Source organism: Mytilus edulis, chromosome 9 (genome assembly GCF_963676685.1).
Source record: "Mytilus edulis chromosome 9, xbMytEdul2.2, whole genome shotgun sequence".
NCBI lineage: Eukaryota > Metazoa > Mollusca > Bivalvia > Mytilida > Mytilidae > Mytilus > Mytilus edulis.
The window spans coordinates 47,651,551-47,673,118 of record NC_092352.1 but is presented as its reverse complement, the minus strand read 5'-3'; the positions used below and the strand labels follow the sequence as shown (position 1 = coordinate 47,673,118).

Genomic DNA, 21,568 nt, shown 5'->3' with positions numbered 1-21,568 from the left:
AATTTTCCTGTAATTTTGTGTTACTGTAAATTCAGAAATTAATGAGAGGTTTTTATTATTGCGAAAAATGCGACAAAGTTGTAACTGCAATAATTTAAACTCACATTTTGAAATATTTTATGTGAATTAAACAGGATTTTTCTCAAAATCGTAAAAAAAATTAAAATCGCATTGAATCCTAAAATGACAAAATCGCAATAATAAATGCATGCAATAATTTCTGATTTTACAGTATGTTATCATAGTGTCAATCACCAGTATAGGATATTTCAACACCTATAGGATAAAATATCAGTTAAAGTACAATTTCATTATTCCCTAAATGGATAAGTGCTAAAAAAAAAAAAAGAGGAACAAATCCCAAGTTATCTTGGTTGTAGTATTTTATGTATGTTTGGGTAAATCATTGAATGCCTATCAATGTGATAAGAGGCAATGTGTGGGTACTTTAATTTACCTTTCTCTCCGATAAGCTATAAAACTGTATACATTTCTCCATACCATAACCAACATATACAATGATGTCAGATTCTTCAGGAGAAAACTTAGCTATACTAGGTGGTAGTTGGCTGTAAAGTGCCTAAAATAGAACAAAAAATTATTGCATACATGAAATAGAAATGGTTTTTTTTGGCAATTGTTTGTATATTTTTAACTGAGCATATAAAATTTCAAACTGAAGTTCTCTAATAAGAAGTAAAGACTAGACCCTCTATGGATAGGTTAGATTACATCTTTGTACAATTGGCTAGATTTTATTTAGAGAAAAAAGTGAATAATTTTCCAGACATGCAACAAAGGTCCCTGTACAACCTTAAACCATGAGCAAAACCCATAAGTCATAGAAAGCTACAACAGGCTGGAACATGACAAGTTTATACATGGTCATTATACTATTTAAACATGGAACCTTTTTTTCAATAAAGAAATAACATAATACCTTCTGATCTTGTTTGGCTATAACGGTACCATCTGGAGTAAAAGCTGGTGCTGGAAATGTTAACCAATCAACAAGCTCACAAAAATCTTTCGACCAATCAGCAGACCAAACACTAACACGCCTATCAGCACTGGTAGCTAACCAAAGCTGAGGGGCGGAGACTGAAAGTTCCTGTTCTTGACAGACAGATACATCAATATTTGTGATTGGTGCTCCTTTGTGGTCAGATATCACTCTTACGGTCATTCCAGTAGTAGGACTACTAACAGCAATAAGTCCTTCACTTCCTCCTGTTATTACCATTCTCCCTGAAAAAATTAAAGTATGTTTGCATAGATAAAAAAAAGTCAATTTGCGAATAGGAAATTCACTCATATAAATTTATGGCTTTTATTTCAATTTTTGCTTTGATCTTTTTGCAACTATTTTTCATTTCACACATTTTGTGTGATATGGGTTTTTGTCAGTCCACTATATACAAAGATAAATCTTAGAGAATTTATGACATATAATCCTATAATCCTACGTCATTGACGTTGTCTAGGAAAACAGTGATAAACAGATTTTCAGCTCTGGGGCTGTTGACCTTCAATGAGATTAAAGCTGAGAAATACTCTAACCTCTGTTTTGAAAAACTATTGATATCTTCAAGTATAATTAAATATTTTATGATAAATTTGAAGAAATAAAAATTTAAACTTACCATCCGAAGAGAAACTAATAGCAGTGACTGCTACAGCATGTGGATGCATCTTCAATATCATTTCTGCTTTGTTAATGTCAAATACTCTTACTGTACCATCGCTATAGCCAGCTGCTATCAGCGGCATGAACTTTGCATCAATTTTCTGGTGGGCAGTGACTGGGGCAGAGTCTGTGTTACTAACAGTTGTCCTAACAATGCCGTCAGGTTTTACAGGAGAGAAGGCAATACAAGTACATGCCTGAAAATTCATATGTAGTAAATCATAAGTAGTTTAATCTTTTCATTAATAAGTGTTGTTGGTTTTTTAATTTTTAGCTTTTAGGCACATATTTCTCATTTCCAAAAAATAAAAACACCACCGAAAACAAAAATTGGTACATATATTTTTCCATGAGCTTTTAAAGCAGAAACAAAAGACAGGTGCATTGATTTCCTACTGAACAGTGGTTCTGAAAACTGCTCTTTAATGCTGGCATTCCTACACATAGTTAATTAATGCACCTTGCAGAAGCAGGATTCAATCTTATAACCTCAGTGTTGACAGGCTGGTCGTCACTGCTGATGAACAAATTAGACATCTAAACCAGAAATTATGAATGACGAGCATTAAATGATGTTTAATTTTTTTCCATTATTCTAGGAACACTGCAATATTAGGCTTAATGGTGATTCAGATATACTAAACTAATTACCTGGTCTAAAACTTGGAATTGTAAGGTCTGTTCTCTGGTATCTATAGACCATACTCTTACACTCCCATCATCAGCACAAGAGGCAAAATGTTCACTGTTACATAGAGATAAATTGTTCACCTGAAAAATACTTAGCATGTCTTACACAGCCAATATCATTGCTACAAAAATTAACTGTTTATATGAAAAATGCATAGCATTACGAAAAGTGGCACCTTAAGCTGAGAAGTTCAACTTTTAACTAGTATGTAGAGTTATTAAGATATTATTAACTATATTTTCCCTGCATCTGTCAGATATATTTGAACAGTCAAGCATTTATTTTTTACTTCATTATTTGAAAACTACTAGTACTCATATTTACCTTTGCCATGTGACTAGAAACCAGTCGTATACTGGTTCTTTCTGGCCAGTTTATATACCACAATGTACCACTGCTGGTTCCAACTATCCCCTAAAATAAAATAATATATCTGAATCTTATGGTCAAACTACTGATTGGCAGATACTCTTTTTCATTTTTGGTTGCCAAGGATAAAAGTAAAAAAATTATAATAAAATGAACTCTTCGTCTATTAAGAATAAAATAACAAGACACAGTAAATGGTTCAGTATTACTGCACGCTATACATAAAAGTTGTGAATTAAATGGTAACTCTAAGTGAGACGTATCAAAATTGCTTAATGATATCTTTAATAGCCCTATAACAAATTTCAGGTATATTAGATTGTTACATTAACTCAATTAAGTTCCTTATACTATTACGGTATGTTCCTCAGTTACAGTTATTAGATACACCAGGGGGAATTTGGAATCATTATTCCTTCAGTGAGAAGATCATTTAGGGACAAACATATGACAACTTTGTGAGTCAAGATAATTAAATAGACATCTTCCTATATCTATACATTATATTGAGCTTTCTCAGATTTGTATTTCCTGTCAGGGAAAAATGAAAATGACGAACAGACAGATAGGGGTAAACTAATGTACCCTTGTTTTTCATAACAAGAATGTAATTGACAAAGAGCTATAATAATACCATATCTAAAGCTTCATCAAAAGCTGCTGTAACAATAGATCCATCCAGATTCATCTCATCTTCCATGGTCAAACCACCTGTTCTCATACTGTTGTGATCACCAGGTAACTTCAGTTCACCAACACCCACTATGGACCACACTCTCAAGTTTTTACCCACACTTCCTGTCAACAGTCTGCCACTGCGACACATGATCACATCTGCAAAACACAAAACAAAAATCAACATCCAAGCACACAAAGGACTAAGCTGGTGAGACAATTAAATACTAAAAATATATGTAAGTTTGATGCTATAAAAATGGAATTAAGGCATATTAAAAAAAGCCTGGTATGTTAATAAAATGATGATGCTATACATTACAAATTTTCAAGGTCACATTGATGTCAAACTAAGGTGACGTCCTAACTTACTTGTATATTACCAATATTATGTCACGTTTTTCTGTGGAATACTGCAAATCAAACTTATAAATGCAACTTTTATTTTTGATTATTTTTAATTGTTTGCAATCATCAAAAGTTATATTGATTGCTTGACACTAACTGACAAATACAACAATCACTTTCAACTATTTATTTAATGTTATCTTTAAATAAAGTCTAAACTGTTTTGAATGTGTATGTATGTAAACTTATTACAAAACTTATTAAATAAAAGGCCAAAATATTCAAACCTATTTCTGATTTATCTGCCTCCCAGTGTATAAAACATGTGTTATGCCTTGTGTCCAAGGCTGAAACTTTACCACTACTTGTAAAAAATTAACAAACCTATTTCTGATTTATCTGCCTCCCAGTGTATAAAACATGTGTTATGTCGTGTGTCCAAGGCTGACACTTTACCACTACTTGTAGAAATAAACAAACCTATTTCTGATTTATCTGCCTCCCAGTGTATAAAACATGTGTTATGTCGTGTGTCCAAGGCTGACACTTTACCACTACTTGTAGAAATAAACAAACCTATTTCTGATTTATCTGCCTCCCAGTGTATAAAACATGTGTTATGTCGTGTGTCCCAAGCTGACACTTTACCACTACTTGTAGAAATATACAGAGTACTGTCTCCTGCATACTCCATAGCAGTAAAATCAACTGATTCAACATCCTGAAAAACATTAATCAGCCATTTTACAAAAAATATTTTTATTATTGTACTGCTGGTTGAATATTTTACTGGGGAATAAAAATAAACAGAAATAAAACATAACTTTTTTCTAAATTTTGGGTTTTAATAGTTTTTAAGCTCTATTACTGAACATTATTCTATAAATATATATAGTGAAATAATTATCATTTAAAAAATTACATTTAAATTAGATATTTATATTGAGCATTTGACACTGACAAATTGATTAATGATTTTTCATCACAAGAAAATATGTTATAAATCTGTTTGGCAAGGATATTTCCATATTTTTTATCTTGAAGTGTTATCTACAATTTTATACCATAACTTTCAATTTAAGATTTAATGCAGATTCCCCAAAATTACCACTTAGTTTAATTCAGCATACCTTATGGTGCCCCTCTAATAGTTCTTCTGGTACCTCAGCTTCATGCACATTAAGGCACACATCAGTAGTTGTTTCATCCAGTAACCAGAACAGGACTGTACTATTTTGTCCGACTGTGGCAAACTCATTGACAGTGTATGGATCCCACTTCAATTCATGTACTGGACTGGCTGCCCGTGAAGTTGTCAGGATTTCATAATTATCTGTACTCCATACAACAATTGAGCAATCACGGTAGTCTCCTGTAAATATAGATAAAGCCAATTATAACCAATCAAAAGTCAAACCTAAACAAATATGCCATAGCAAAGAGTCAAATCACTGGAAAATGTCGTTGATCTTACAAAAATAGGCAAGGTTTAAAAAATCAATCACTGGAAATATAGGCGATGCAAAATATGGCCAGTTTCTATATTTATATAGATACACTTAAGGGGATAGGCCTTGGTTCAGGGAGACAACTCTTTAAATCAGTTAAGCGTTTGTAAAAGTCAAGTTCATCAATGTATTTTAAGCATTTACCTGAAACAGATTGAAAATAATCTATGTAACCTAGAAGCTTAGAATATAATTTTAAAAATGGTTGACACAAACGTACTGATGATTTTAAGAGTTATTTCCCTTAACCTAGGTCTACCTCCTTAAATACAGTAAATAATTCAAAATAAAGGTTGTACAACATAGCCAATTCCTAGAAAAATAGGCAGGGCATAAGTCTAGGAATAGAAGGGAGGCCCAAAAAAGAGCCAATTGCTAGAAATACAGAGACACACAATCAAATCAAATCTCTAAATAGTCTAATTGATGTTTATACTTCAGAAAGCACTTGATACACAGATTTTCATCAGATTAAAATGTTGGGGAAATACTCCTAATTTCAATGTCTAAAGCTACATCCTACAACTTTTGTCAATTTGACTTTTACACTCAAGTTAAACATCCATTACTGCCATTTTTTTTGTACTTAACATTTTTTTTTTAAATACTTACCAACAGATATAAGAAATCTATCATCCCTAGAGTATGCCAGACACTGTATATCAAACTCATGGTGATTCAGAACTTTCCTACATAAATATTGCTCTAAATCCCAGATAATTATCTGACTTGGTGACATTCCAAAGGAACCACTGGCTGATGCTACAACCTAAGTAAGCAGAAAATAAACAATGGTCAATATATTTAAACACAAGAGTGCACACGCTGAAATGTCTCGCCTTCTATACTAATCATTGATATTATGTTGATAGTCCTAAGTAAAAAGCTAAGCTTTATAACAACTGTACCATAAACTTAACATTAACCAAGATAACTAAACAAAGACCAATGAACCTTGAAAATGAGGTCAAGGTCAGATGAACCATGCCAGGCAGACATGTACAGCTAACAATGCTTCTATACAACATATATAGTTGACCTATTACTTATAGTTTAAGAAAAATAGACCAAAACACAAAACTTAACACTGTGCAATGAACCGTGAAAATGAGGTCACGGTCAAGTAAAACCTGCGCGACTGACATTAAGATCATTAAATATTTCCATACACCAAATATAGTTGACCTATGGCATATAGTATTAGATAAAAAGACCAAAACTCAAAAACTTAACTTTGACCACTGAACCATGAAAATGAGGTCAAGGTCACATGACATCTGCCCGCTAGACATGTACACCTTACAATCATTCCATACAACAAATATAGTAGACCTATTGCATATAGTATGAGAACAACAGACCAAAACACAAAAACTTAACTATAACCACTGAACCATGAAAATGAGGTCAAGGTCAGATGACACCTGCCAGTTGGACATGTACACCTTACAGTCCTTCCATACACCGAATATACTAGCCCTATTGCTTATAGTATCTGAGATATGGACTTGACCACCAAAACTTAACCTTGTTCACTGATCCATAAAATGAGGTCGAGGTCAAGTGAAAACTGTCTGACAGACATTAGGACCTTGCAAGGTACGCACATATCAAATATAGTTATCCTATTACTTATAATAAGAGAGAATTCAACATTACAAAAAATTTGAACTTTTTTTTCAAGTGTTCACTGAACCATGAAAATGAGGTCAAGGACATTGGACATGTGACTGATGGAAACTTCGTAACATGAGGCATCTATATACAAAGTATGAAGCATCCAGGTCTTCCACCTTCTAAAATATAAAGCTTTTAAGAAGTTAGCTAACGCCGCCGCCGCCGCCGGATCACTATCCCTATGTCGAGCTTTCTGCAACAAAAGTTGCAGGCTCGACAAAAAATCATCAGAATGAAGGGTGTTAAAGGGAAACTTCGCAAAAAAATCAAAAATTGATATTATGTCCATTCTGTATAAAAATGCTCAAATTTATAGATATTAAAGTTTTATTCCGCTAAATAAGAGATCACCATCGATTTTAAATTTTGAGTATCAGTTCTCTGCTCTCTGCCATCTTGTCACCTTCTCCGATGAAAAATCCTGATATGTCTATAAACCACAAAGGAACAAAACTACAGTAAACGATGTAGTCGTAATTGCGTGTCGATATCTTGTCAATCGTACGGTTGTTTTATCTGACTGACTAACTTGATACGGAAAATGGTCTTATATTTTTAAATAACCATATAGTCTGTTATTTTTAATTGATAATATTGTAATTAGTTAAAATGTCAAAGTTCAAATCATAAATAAGTGTTCCGTGGAAATTGTTTTCGAAAATCTAATTCGTTCATAATTCTTTCAAGTAATAAACTTTATTTAAATAAATTCGGATCTTCCCTCATCTGATCACCAGCATGGCTAAAGGTATTACTCCCAAAGGTATTGCAAGGGGTGTAAGGTGACACGTCCAGGTATTCAATCGATTTCCTGTCCGGCTGGCTTGCAAGTTCATGCATCGTTTCACTTCTGTAGGTATTGATCAGTGTACACGACTGTTACTTATAACTTTCCATTTTGAACTATCAGGTGCATGTATAATATACATTTTTGTCTTGCGTGTCCGAAAGTGATATTTATACTAGTCATTACTGAACTCATACGCTTGTTTATAAATAACATTTCTGGTGTAAAGAATATTATCTATAAAAAAAAATTAATACAAAAAAAAAATTGAAGAAATACAAATCTATTTACATATTTTTCCAAGGGTTAATTTGGGGAAATGTAATATATACTCATTGTCAATAGTTTAGGACAGATTGGAACATACCAGAATTATTGATTTAAAAAAATGTGCGCACTTGTCGACGATTCGTGTATACATACGCCTAGGTAGAAAGTTACGGAACTATAGTCAGTAGCGCAATTTAAAATATGTATACATGTATACATTGAACATAAGAAAGAAACATACATTTTGTGTAAATTGTGGTAAAAGTTTTGTAAATTATTATAGACTAGTCCACGTATGCCAACCGTATGTAATCAACGAATTCGATAGACTATTGTATACCAAAAGAAGAAGAAGAAAAAAAAGAAACAATTTGATTTAAATACAGGTCAATTTATAACTTGCTTTGGTTCATCGAAGTTAAGAACATAGTAAACTCACAGATTTATATATCAATTAGATTGTTCTCGAATAAAAGACGAAATTTGTCATCATCACAATTGTTCCAACATTCATGTAAAATATATGCAACTGGACGTACCGGTACACTAATAATCCCCAAGGGATGTGAATATTTTCTAGGAAAACTATTGAGTATCAATTTCGGGATTTATTTTCTTTCTTGATATTCAATGACAGCAATTTAAAGAATAAACTGCTTGTCGGATATTTGTCCGCTTTAGGGGTATTCTTGCAAGTTGAACAGACTTATAATAACATTCAAAAATAGGGAATGATAACATTAAATTCGTTGTCTTTTAATTTTAAACATCGTTGGTCAAATAGTTATTTAAGTATATATATACGTTGGGAGACGACGATTATTATAGTAGTCTCAGATTTTAATAAGGACGTTCCCGATTATGAATAAATTTGGTTGACGTTTTTCACACTTGAAAAGAATATCTATTTGTAATTTTTCGATTCCATTCCAATACAAAAGTATTTTTTCTTTATTCGTACATATTATATTCCGCTTCGGTAGAGTTATCTTCAGATAGTTTCATATATTAATTAATACATGGCTTTCAAAAGTCTAAATGTAAGTGTTCTCGTACATTTTTTCGCCCAATAAAGACAAATAAAAATGATTTAGTAAAGCTATTTCTAATTTCTAAGTCCCCCTTTTTTATGAGACATAAATCAAGGACAAGACTTGTATATCATTTCATTCTGACATATGAATTAAGTTTCCCGTCTTTAACCGAAAATTGTGTATTTCTTAGTAAATTAACTTATTTGAATTCAAATAAATAATAGCACCAAATATAATTAAATAATTCCACGGCGACCAATTTTTATTTGTCACCAACTTGAATATGTATTTGTAATGTGTGTATTAAATGCTCCCACTGATCCGAATAGACAGTCACACCTGGCAAGGTGTGCCCTAGAGGCGTGGTTAAATACCGAAGTGCAAATAACAATTTACCTTTCAACAAGCCATCTACGAGTATTGCCACAGAACCGTGAATACACACATCGTATAAACCTAGTCATAGCAGAGATAGTAAAAGGTCAATAATCATGAGTACACCAACATATTGTCTTTACAGATTATTGTACTTTAATTTGTTCACCTTATCAGTCCGAAAATGCATTTATTAAAAATAAATTTATAACTTTTTGTGTTGTCTACAAACATAATTCGAATATATACGTTTAACATAGATAATTTATCTCACGAATGAGTACAATTGAACGTCTGTGCGTTTTATCTTCTTATTATCGGATGGTTATTAGATAAAGCATAAGTCATCGGCGCGCTTACGATTACGTTAAAATATGATTAAAAACCAAGACTTTTAATGATTGTATTTTAAATCCCGGCATGCAAAAATCAGGAGAAAACGTCACGACCTAAAGGAAGTAGTTGATATTTTTTCATTAATTATTGAATTTCTCCTTTATTACTGCACATATAGCGATAAAACTTTGTGAATATATATATTATGTCATAATGAACATATTTAAACCATAAGTAAAAAATCGTGAATTTTCCCTTTAAGTTTTTCAGATAATATGAAAACTTTACAATAGCTGTCATAATTTAAATGACTTAATTTTTGAAAAGTTTTTATTGTCATTTTTTTTACTGAAATTATGTATCTGAGTATATCTTACTTGGTAAAAAACATTGTTGTCTATATTTTTTAGTATAAACATTAATCCTATCTTAATCATGGAAAATATTTCTGACACTTTTGAATGTGTATTCAATTACTTCTAACTATTTAGATTTAATTTCTTCTTAAAGCTAGACATGTTAACTACTGATCTTATCAGGATTATAACAAAGTTTCTTACCTGACAATCATTCTGTAAAGACAGTGTTGATATTTCTTCTGTATGGCCTGAAGATATAATATTCAATTCATAAAATAGTAAAGCCATATATCCCCAAATCACTAACTGATTTTTGCTTTGAAAATCCGGTTGATAAAAGCTAAAATAATGTAAATCAAACTTGACCTCCATTTAGTCACGTGAACAACATATCTAAATTTGAAAAGATTTCATAAAAGCATTATCAAGTTATTGCATGAACAACATTCTAAGAACCACTTATCACTATTGATAGGTCTACAACTCAATAACTATAAACTAAAATAAAAAAAAAGATGATTGCTTTAAAATATACAAAATACATATGAAAAAGGAAAGCAGAAAAATACAGTTTCAAAACCTTTCTTATTTATGTAGATAGCCCTTTTTTTTTTACAAAATTTTGCTTTTCCTTTTTCAACCATTGAAAAGTTATTTAGAATTCCTAGTATAGGCAGCATTTGAACTAATAACACAGTAAGGAGTATGTTTTGTCATATTCCATGTAAACTTTACCAGTTAGATGTTTCTGATCCCCTGTATTCAAGTCTTCAACAATTAACACACAGCCAGTGGTGTAAACAAACAATCCTGAAAACAAAATTTATATTCTTTTTATTTAATATTTATCTTAATATACAATGTTCTAAAGAACTGGTGATTTCTGATAATAAGTACCACTATTATAAGACTTGCTCACCTTCTTAAAACTGTGTGCATTTAAAAACTTGAAATCAGTTTTTGGTGAAATTCATTTTTATTGAATCTTGAACTTACTGTTGGCATTTTCAAAATAAAATTTGTCAAAACTGATAGAATAATATGTGAAACACTATTTAAATGAAATATTATTCAAAAGTTCTATGAATTATTGAGTAACATTCATAATATTGAACTTTAGATGATCTTTTACCTGTGTCTGACTGCCATATAAGGCTATTTTTGGCGTTTCCATTGTAGCCTATTATAGATTTCAAATGTACACCTGCTTGATTTGGTGGGGCTATGTAACGTCTCTGAAAAATGAGGAAAAAGAAAAAATTTTAAATACATGCATTACAAAAAAATAAGTTATCAAAAAACATTAACAGTAAAATACAGTAGAAATAAATCTGAGTTGTTCACCTTTTTCTTTTCCTATCTTGAATGCAATAAAAAAATATAATTCCAGATTAAAATTTCCCTTTTTAGAAGTTAATTGTCTTCAACTGAAAGTGAATCTAAAATGATAATACTTTGTATAATGTAAAGAAGATTGGAATCATTCACAATTAAGAGTTTGCAATCATATTGATTATGTTTTTTGCTGATTTAATAACATATCTTCAAAATCACATTTGAAACAATAATGTGTCCATAGTACATGAATGCCCAACTCACACTATCATTTTCTATAATCAGTGAACCATGAAAATGGGGTAAAAAATCCAATTTGGAATTAAAATTAGAAAGATCATATCATAGGGAACATTTGTACTAAGTTGATTAGACTTCAAATTCATCAAAAATTACCTGAAGCCAGACAGATTACAGACCAGGTATGGAAAAACAGACCAAAACCATAATGACCATTGGAAGGGCTAAATGATTTCTTCCATTAGAAATTACCTGAGCTAAACCATAAAACCTTTCTCTTTGTTGAAAATGTTTTTTACATGTTGGTTTGTGACCGTCTGAGTTTCTGTCCTTCTTGGGAGTTCTTCCCCTTGATGGAGCTCTTTTCTTATGTTGTTGAACTTTTGATCTGCTACCAAGTCCAGTCCTTGGTTCTAAATCAACCTGGAAATTAAAAAGACCATCAATTATTTTTCAAATCTTTGTTGAGTTGACAATGTTAGTACAAAATAATGAAGTCATAGAAGAGCTTACATTTCATCGTATATAACTTCTTTTAGAGGAATTCAAAGAATTCCACTCAAACCAGTGTAAGGGGCTGTCTTAATCTTGCAGTAAGGTTAGAGTTTTTTTTTTTTTTTGCTCTGTTAAGGCCACACTGTGACTTTCAGATGAAGAACATCAAAAAAAGCATTGTTCCTTTGCTTTTATATGCATTTTATTTTCTATGCATGTACTGATTTTGTCTCATGGATGGATACCCCCATATCCTTTGTTTTTCTATTATATTTATATATTATTGTATAAAACATTTATAACAAAATCATTTATAACTGACATTTTGTATTATATCAAATAAATGGCTTTGAAAGTTATTACACAAAAAGTAATAGAGTTCAAATTTGATTCCTTTTTACAAGTTTCAAGGGACTAACACATCCAAAACCTACCTTCATTCTAGCATTTGTTTTAAACTGTTTCATTATTAATACTTGTTTTTAAACATTTCAGTATATTTTTGTTTTTTCTTATATTTTTCAAGCTAAAAGTATATTCTTTACTAAACTAAATATACAGTGCAGAAAGAATATATATTGTATACATGAATGAAATTTGCAGTTGATAGTAAAAACATTGCAAATGTGTCTATTTTTAAAACTGATTCCGAACCAAGTAGTCATTATTTTGTGAAAGTGATCGCACAAAACAAGTGAATATAATATAAGAAAAGAATCAATATGATCACTAATTAAATACCATCAACACCAGACAATATGTATATACCTACATATAAGTTAATATGAATCTGTAAATAAGTTAGAATTAAATTGAATTTTTCTCTCAACATACTCTCTCAAAATACAATTTAATTTCTTTTTCATAAAACAGTATAAAAAAATTATTAAAATTTTCAGAAATTTAAAACTTTGATACTAAGAAATAAATAATAACGTCTAGAAAATATCTCTTACAAGGAATGGTTAAAAAAAATTATAAATCATTATTTTCATGTTTTACAGTGAAGGCAGTACTTACATATATTTATCATATGTTTAGTAGTAAATACAGTAGTTTTGCATATTTGATAAATAGCCTGCTGTTTAATCCATATCGCGCAACTTTGATGCGCACCCTTTATCGCATACCCTTTATCACACCCCTACCCTTTATCGCATACCCTTTATCACACCCCTACTTTTTTTTTTTTTTTCTTCAATAAAGTCAGTTTTTTTTTTTTTTGCTTAAGAAAAATTTCCCTCAAAATACTTAGTAGGTCAATTTTTTGAATGACGTCAATGTTTGGTATGTGACGTCACGAACGTCAAGTTTTCATATTTTTTGGCACACTAAATGCAACTATAAAAAATACAAAACACACAAATAAATACAATAATAAACAAAATATTTTTAAAACAACAGCACGCAAATTGTAAGGTAACCCAGGTGCTTCGGATAAGTAATTGAGCAGTTCTTTTAAGGCCTTTTAAACAAGACAAAAGTAGAACTGAAGGTAACCCATATTGAATATTGCAGTAGTATTATAGAGTCTAAGTCCCATTTTGTTCTACTTTTTGTATAAACTTCTGTCAAAAATATTAATATGACAAAAGGTCAAAAAAATATCAATGTCAATTAACTGAATGTAATCATCCTACCGAGTCTGAATCACTAGTAGTTTCATATTTCTGTCTTACTTCAGGAACAGGCAAAACTGGCTCATCTTTGTCTGAAAATTCTGTTTCTGAAAAATAAAAAATGTTCTTGAAATTATTTGACAATCAACAAATGATCAAAGCTTTGAACATTTGTTATCAAAACATATTTAGTAAGCCCATTTGCCATTTCAGGACCTAAAAACCATGGGCTATTTCTTGTTTATACTCAAAACTGAAAATCATGTAAAGGCATTATTTCCTGGTCTTTGACATTTTAAATGAAAAATAACATTTTGGTGTACAATTTTTAGAATATTCCCCAGAAATCACCAGGTTTAGAAAAGTGAATACTGTTAAAAGCTCTCCATCTATTTGTCATCCTAAATTTTAGGCCAACTTAAGGCTGTTCTACAAAATGCACACTAATTTATGTATATCTTGCATTTGCATATAAGTTTGTATCTTACATTTGTATAACTGATTTATTAACATAAAAGTTGTTATTCAATATGAAATGTCATGATCTTAAAAGTGGTCACATATATCATAATAATTAGAAATATTACTGAAAAGAAAAATTCATCTTTAGTCTACAGAATTTGTTGCTTTATTACATATAAAAAAATTATTAGAAACACTAATTGTAAGTCCTTATGAATAATAATAGAGTAAAAACAAAGATTTATATACAAACCAGTAGAAGGTTTATGTATGGAACTAAGATCGTCTATCCTACTAAATGAAGCTGTCTTTGATTGTCTGGACGGTGAGTAATGACCTCTGCGATCACCAGGAGACTTCATGATTGGTTTGGGTGGTGTTCTTGGAAGATCTTGGCGGTATGAAACGTTTATAATATCATCAAATGATTCTGAAACAAATTAAACATCCTCACATTGAAATAATATTTCATTACTTACATACAGAGACATGGAAGAACTAAGGTTATAATGAGCAAAAACTGCTCACTTTGTTTTAATGTATGTATTTTGATCTAATACTGGAAATTACTGTAAACAAACAAATTTTCATGAGCACTTTATTTATGCAACTTTCGCAAGTAAAATTTCAGGAATATTAATTGTCTCATTTATAATGCATGTCAAACTTTGTCAAAATTTATTATCATCAAATTTTTTTTAGAATTGTGAATTTAAATCGCTGCAAAATGGGTTAGAAAAGGCTAAATGTGAAATAAGTATAAACGAAAATAAGTTGGTTTTAAACAGTATTGTGATGAAAAAATATTGGAGGAACATCAATTGATGTAAATGAAATGTCAAAACCTTTTGATTAGCTGGAAATAATAAAGAAAGCCAACTTTTATGAATATTGTAAACTTTTCAGTGATGAGCAGTGAAATTAAGTTTAGATTAGAGAATGGCCTTTTTTGCTTACCACATGTTTCAACATAATATTGTGGCCTTTTCTTGAAACTCAAAAGATTCTCATTTGTTTTTCTTAAATGTTTCCAAATGATGATAATTTGGACTCAAAGTTTTCAGATATACCTTTAAATTCCTATAAAAAACACAAACCTGTTTTATCCATGAAGGGAAATGACATTTCTCTGATTTCTCTTCCCCTGTAAATTATAATTATGATAAAAAAATAATTAACATGGTTAACTATTTCTTTATTTCTATATTTTTTTCTCTCTTTTAATTATAAAAAAACTACAGGTAAAGTAGCAATGTGCATATTTGCAAGGGCATTAAAAAAAAATTTTTTTAAGTAGATAAACGTTCAAAGGTGGTCCCAAAAAATGAATGATATCATGTTTAGCCCTTAATAATAAAAATAACCAAATTAAGTCCATGATCTATTAAAAGTTGTAAAATCACAATGTGTAATCAAGTATTTTCATATTAAGAAATTATTAAATATATTTATGTTCATAAAATAAATCATAATTCAGCAGTACTTCTACAAAAACCAATGTAACTATAGAGTTTTTACAATCTGTATTAAACTTACTCAGTGGGTGACGATGGTCGGACAGCTAAGAAATCCCACATATATACAGCTTCTCCAACACTCAAAAGATTTTTGCTATCTGGTGTAAACACTATCTTGCTTACATTTTCAGAGTGTCCAATGAAAACCTTCAAAATAGTAATGACTTTATAAATTCATATCTACCATTTGAAAATAAGATGTTAAATTAATATTTAACTACTGTGTTGTTAGTAAACATTAACAGCATACCATTTGTATTAAAACCCACGCAACCAATATTACTGTATGAATTTTCTTTGAAACACAGTCAAGGATATAAAGTTTAGATTGCATGACTTTGGTATCAGCAGTTTGAGAACTAGGAGCCCAATCTCAGAAGCTGTGAGCATTGTATGGCTTGTAGCTGAGTTTTTGTTATTTTTTACAATAATATCATTCATAACTTTTTTCCTAAATTGACTGTTACTGTAAATAACTTAAATAGTATTTTTACTGTGGATGGCAATCTTTGGTAGTCTCATAATTTCTCTCAGCTTAGAATGATTAAAACTTTGACACATAGTTTAAGCAATTAGTAGTGTTCAATAAAATTGAGAATGGAAATGGGGAATGTGTCAAAGAGACAACAACCCGACCATAGAACAGACAACAGCAGAAGGTCACAAATAGGTCTTCAATGCAGCAAGAAATTCCCGCACCCGGAGGCATCCTTCAGCTGGCCCCTAAACAAATATATATACTAGTTCAGTGATAATGAACGTCATACTAAACTCCTAATTATACACAAGAAACTCAAATTATATTCAAGACCATCATACTGTAAACCAACTAATATCTAATTTAGCGACCTTTGTAAGTAGAATATTCAAGTGTATATAAATCGTCACAAAAATGTTAACCAGGATATTCTCTTATATATATTTTATGAATACACAAAAACATTTTAAAAATTGCAAATAATTTATTGCTATTACATTGTCTAGAAAGTGTTAAATGCAAAAAAAGTATCAACAAAAAAAGTTGGTTTACAATATTGACATAGTTTGATGTTTGGCTTTTATTAGTTTTTTTAGTGGTTTTTTTTCAATCTTATATGTTGTTTGGTTTATCATGTATCTCCTCATTCATATTCACATTTTTGTCAAATTGTAAACAAAAAGTACCTGAAAATTGATATCCAATTTCATGTTGTAATCCCAGATTTTGATTGTCTTATCTCCTCCTGTTGCTAGGTAACGACCGTTGTCTGTCACAGTCAAGGTTGAACAACCAGACCTATGAATGTTGTTAACCTACAAACAAAAATAATATACAACAAACTTGATATAAATAAATGTAATTAATTAACAATTACATTTTTGCTCCTTTCAAAAACTTCAACAATCAACATTTTTTTTACAAACTCGTCTATACCGAAATCTTTTAAAAAACAAAATACTAAAATAGCCTCTTTTTTTTTTTAAATTTGGGCACTCACCATAATATTATGAAAACTACATACCTCAGCAAGAATTCTTCCTGTTCTAGCATCAAACTTGAGTAATTTATTGTTTGCTGTAGTAACCAGTAGATGGCCTAAACTTTGTGGAGCAAAGTAAACCCTCATTGCTGAATCCAGTACTGCCTTCCCACTGTCTGAAGCACTGATGTTAGATATATCAATCCTCAAAACCTGCAAAATATTCATTGACTATTAGGGTTATTCTAATAAAGGGATAAGGAGTAGGAAGAAACTTCCCAACACCTTAACAACCAACATACTTTCTTAGAGGAATATAGCATACATTAAATGGACATACAATCATAAATTACCCACAACCCATGACCAAAAATAAAATTTCCATTCATATCCTCCAACATCCATCTTCATCAATTATCCTTAATGATGCTATGTATAAAAGGAGATCCCAGGCTTATAAAGTTATCAAATGACACAAAAACAAAAGGGCTTTTTATATGCTTTATTTATAGGTTTCATAACAAGTCAGAATTGGATATCCCTTGATTGTAACTGAAGTTATTCAGTTACAACATAATAATTACCAAGCCATCCTATATGCTATGCATTGGAAAGAAATATCAGAAAAATGAAAATTAAAAGATCTTTCTTTGAAAAGAACCGTCAGAAAAAGTTTATACATCTATCTATTACATTATTCTTACCTCGTCCAAACTTTTACTGTCCACAACACTGACAATGAACTCTGATGGACCAATAAATGCCATTCTTCTTCCATCAGGACTAACAGATAAAGCCTGTGGTCCTCGTCTCTCTCCTCTAGCTACAGTGTTTGCTAGAAGTCGTAGCAGAGGAAAGTTATCAGCAGTGGCATCGTAGAGGGCTAGAGATCCTAGAGAACAGGCACTGAATAGGAAGTCTCCTGTAGGGGCAAAGGATAAACCAATCACTTTACCTCTGTGTTGTCTGAAAACCAAAAGAAATTGTTAATTTCACAAATGATGAAAACCCACTTTCTCAGTTAAAGTGCCATCAAATAATATATGAATTTTATGGATTACTTTACATTATTCAGATAAGTATGATTAATTTCACTTAAAGAACATTACATTGGATCTGACAAGATATGTAGTAAAACAATTGATCAATATTATCCACACAAAAAATTGTGATGAGCTGTTAATATTTATATTTTTGTAATAAGCCTGTTGCAGATTTTTACCAAATTTGAAATAATCTATATCCAAACCAAATTAAATGCCAACTTAACTAGGACAAAAATTTCCATTAATAATGTTGAAATTCACACTCAAAAGTACATCAGAGGCCAGATCTCCTTCAGTTGCTATCTCTTGGAAATAGCTTCTAAATTCGTGTACATTTAAAAGTTGTAAAAAATCAAAACCTCCTGATGAAATAGTATACAGAATACGGTTTAAAATGCTTACTTTACTACAGGTTAATTATCTTTGATATTTATAAGCACTGGCTAATAAGAAAGACAACTTGCCTTCCAGTTAAACACTGATAAGGGGAAATAACTCTTTACTTACTTGTGTTCTGCCATCATACTAGTGGTCTGTACATTGAAAACTCTGACAATACCATTCTCAAAACCACATGCAAATATTTGTCTTGATGGGTGATAGGATATTGTACAGGGGCACTCTGAAGGAGCACTGAAATCGTATAACTGAAAAGAAATGTAAATAACTGACTTAACTGAACCAAAATGACTGACAAAAATCTTTTCAAACGTCTGACATAAACAGAACACAAAGGTTTTATCAACCTTGAACCTGAATAGGAGAAATAACAAATACCAAACAACATGAAACAGATCTACAGCAAGATATTTGATCTTGCATGTGTGCTAATAAATCAAGATGGCAGTATGTCATAAGATTTCTCTAGACAAAATTTATCAGAAAATGTATGAAAGTCCTGGCGATATATATTATTTTTTTTAGATTATAAAGAACAGAAACTATACACAATGTATACCAAGACATACATTAATATCAGAAAGTTGATAAAATTTTATGAATAAAAATCACATTAAGATAGTTTGAGATTGCTCTGATGTCTCATGGCCACAACATTTCATGAAAAGGTCACCAGGCATCTGTGCCAACTCTGAATATTTCTAGGGTACTTCGAGATCAAATAATAGTATGGTACTTGGATACTGTTGCTTGGTGTCTTCTATAAAAACAATAAACTAACTTGTTGTAGTGTTTCCGAGTCCCAGACCCTAATAGTATGGTCCTCAGATACTGTTGCTAGGTGTTTTCTATAAGGGTCTACAGCCACTCCAGTGATTCGTCCTGTATGAGATCTCATCATGGTTGTATAACTACGAGTTGTTACATCTAACATGCCTAAGTTTCCCTATAATAAGCAAAAAAGTTGCAGTAGAATTTCATCTCTGCATTGAAATCATTCAACTATAATCATTATCATTTCACAATGCCATTTTTTTCTAAAACCAATTTAGACATTACTTCTTTGAAATATTTAAAGAAGTACACTGACCTATCTTTAAGTGAAAAAAAAAACAATATTTCTTATAATTTGTAGATAAGGTACTTCTAGGATGCTAATATTTGCTTTAAATTATATAATGTAGTATTAGTTATAATTAATTTTGTTATACCCCATATCACCTCATACTCAAATCTACAAGATTAGAGACTTCAATTTTCATCTCTTTTTTTTCACAGCAATACTTAGTTGACTACTTTTCTTTTTGAATGTGAAGAGACATTTTCATTTTCCACGTACAAAACCATTATTTCAAGTTGGCTTATATTTTAAAAATTCATGTGTTCTAAGTATCATGTTTCTGTGACAACTTCATGGTATAGTACTGTAAATTTGAAATGTTTTTAATTTTTCGTAAATTACAAACATAAAAAAAACTAGCATTTAAAAAAATAGACTTACTGTAGCAGTACCAGCCAGTATATGTAGGCCATCTGAAGAAAAGTCTGCTGATGTTACAGGGCCTTCATGTTCTAAAATGTGAAATAAAATTAATAATTCTTTCTTAGAACAAACTGTTGACACAGAGATATTTGTCTCTTTAAGAAATTTTGAAACTATAATGCAAATGATGAAATTAGGCAAAATTAAAACATAATAACTATGAAAAACATTCAAAGCCAATAGACCATGACTGTCAGGTTTGTGCCAAATAATCTGCATGGCAATAAAAAGTGTAAATGCTAATACATCTCCATTATTAATATCATTGACCTACCACAAATTTTTTTCCTTAACTGACCTAGTCACGAACCTATACATACCAGCAGTTGCTGCTGCAAATGCATCATTGAGGCAAAAGCAATATTTTCAAATTTTAAAAGGAAAAGTTTAACTGACTTTGTGTTTCCAAACAGCTATGATACCGTTTAGTGTAAATAGAATACTTTGTATTTATTCTGTGTTACAAAGAAATCAACTTTATTAAACAAACAAAATAATCAATGTTATATATCAATATAATTTGGTTGATATAAATATCATGCTACCAGTAAAATAAATATTACCCAGTTAATCAACTAAGATTAAAAGTTACCAACCTGCTTCCAAGTATACATGAGCAAAGTCTAATGGCCACAATCTGAGATACCCATCATCTGATCCAGTTACACAGAATGTCTCATTCACAGACATGCAGTTAAGTCCAATACCTGGACCTGGGAAAATATCAAATTTATCAAAGTTTATTTTTATTTTTAATCTATGTTCATTATCTTTTGTTTATAAAAATGTTTCTACCCCATGTCATGAAAATAAACTTAACTTCGTTTATAAAAATGTTTCTACCCCATGTCATGAAAATAAACTTAACTTTGTTTATAAAAATGTTTCTACCCCATGTCATGAAAATAAACTTTGTTTATAACAAGAATGTGTCCTCAGTACACGAATGCCCCACTCGCACTATCATTTTTTATGTTCAGTGGACCGTGAAATTGGGGTAAAATCTCTAATTTGCATTAAAATTAGAAAGATCATATCATAGGGAACAGGTGTACCAAGTTTGAAGTCGATTGGACTTCAACTTCATCAAAAACTACCTCGACCAAAAACTTTAACCTGAAGCGGGACAGACGGACAGACGGACGAACGAACGGACGCACGGACCAGAAAACATAATGCCCCTCTACTATCGTAGGTGCTATCGTAGGTGGGGCATAAAAATGTTTCTACCCCATGTCATGAAAATAAACTTTGTTTATAAAAATGTTTCTACCCCATGTCATGAAAATAAACTTTGTGTAATTGATCTTTTTTTCTATACAGAATTTGTTTCTTA

The 21,568-nt window shown here is 30.9% G+C and overlaps 1 protein-coding gene across 2 annotated transcripts in view; it reads right to left on the bottom strand.

Annotated features, from left to right (window-relative positions):
* The window catches only part of LOC139488515 (WD repeat-containing protein 90-like), a 49,064-nt gene that overhangs the window by 1,940 nt on the left and 25,556 nt on the right, over positions 1-21,568 (bottom strand). For both annotated transcript variants that reach the window (XM_071274209.1, XM_071274210.1), the window contains 24 exons: positions 20,829-20,945; positions 20,191-20,261; positions 19,471-19,635; positions 18,798-18,937; positions 17,949-18,210; positions 17,287-17,457; positions 16,949-17,077; positions 15,804-15,931; positions 15,365-15,411; positions 14,521-14,697; positions 13,827-13,912; positions 11,944-12,114; positions 11,249-11,351; positions 10,852-10,926; positions 10,318-10,364; positions 5,891-6,047; positions 4,901-5,142; positions 4,347-4,491; positions 3,382-3,581; positions 2,703-2,792; positions 2,339-2,458; positions 1,644-1,884; positions 941-1,248; positions 458-580 (listed from right to left, as the gene is read on the bottom strand). In XM_071274209.1, the coding sequence (XP_071130310.1) occupies positions 458-580; positions 941-1,248; positions 1,644-1,884; positions 2,339-2,458; positions 2,703-2,792; positions 3,382-3,581; positions 4,347-4,491; positions 4,901-5,142; positions 5,891-6,047; positions 10,318-10,364; positions 10,852-10,926; positions 11,249-11,351; positions 11,944-12,114; positions 13,827-13,912; positions 14,521-14,697; positions 15,365-15,411; positions 15,804-15,931; positions 16,949-17,077; positions 17,287-17,457; positions 17,949-18,210; positions 18,798-18,937; positions 19,471-19,635; positions 20,191-20,261; positions 20,829-20,945 (3,515 nt within the window). The remainder of the gene's footprint in view (positions 1-457; positions 581-940; positions 1,249-1,643; positions 1,885-2,338; positions 2,459-2,702; positions 2,793-3,381; positions 3,582-4,346; positions 4,492-4,900; positions 5,143-5,890; positions 6,048-10,317; positions 10,365-10,851; positions 10,927-11,248; positions 11,352-11,943; positions 12,115-13,826; positions 13,913-14,520; positions 14,698-15,364; positions 15,412-15,803; positions 15,932-16,948; positions 17,078-17,286; positions 17,458-17,948; positions 18,211-18,797; positions 18,938-19,470; positions 19,636-20,190; positions 20,262-20,828; positions 20,946-21,568) is intronic.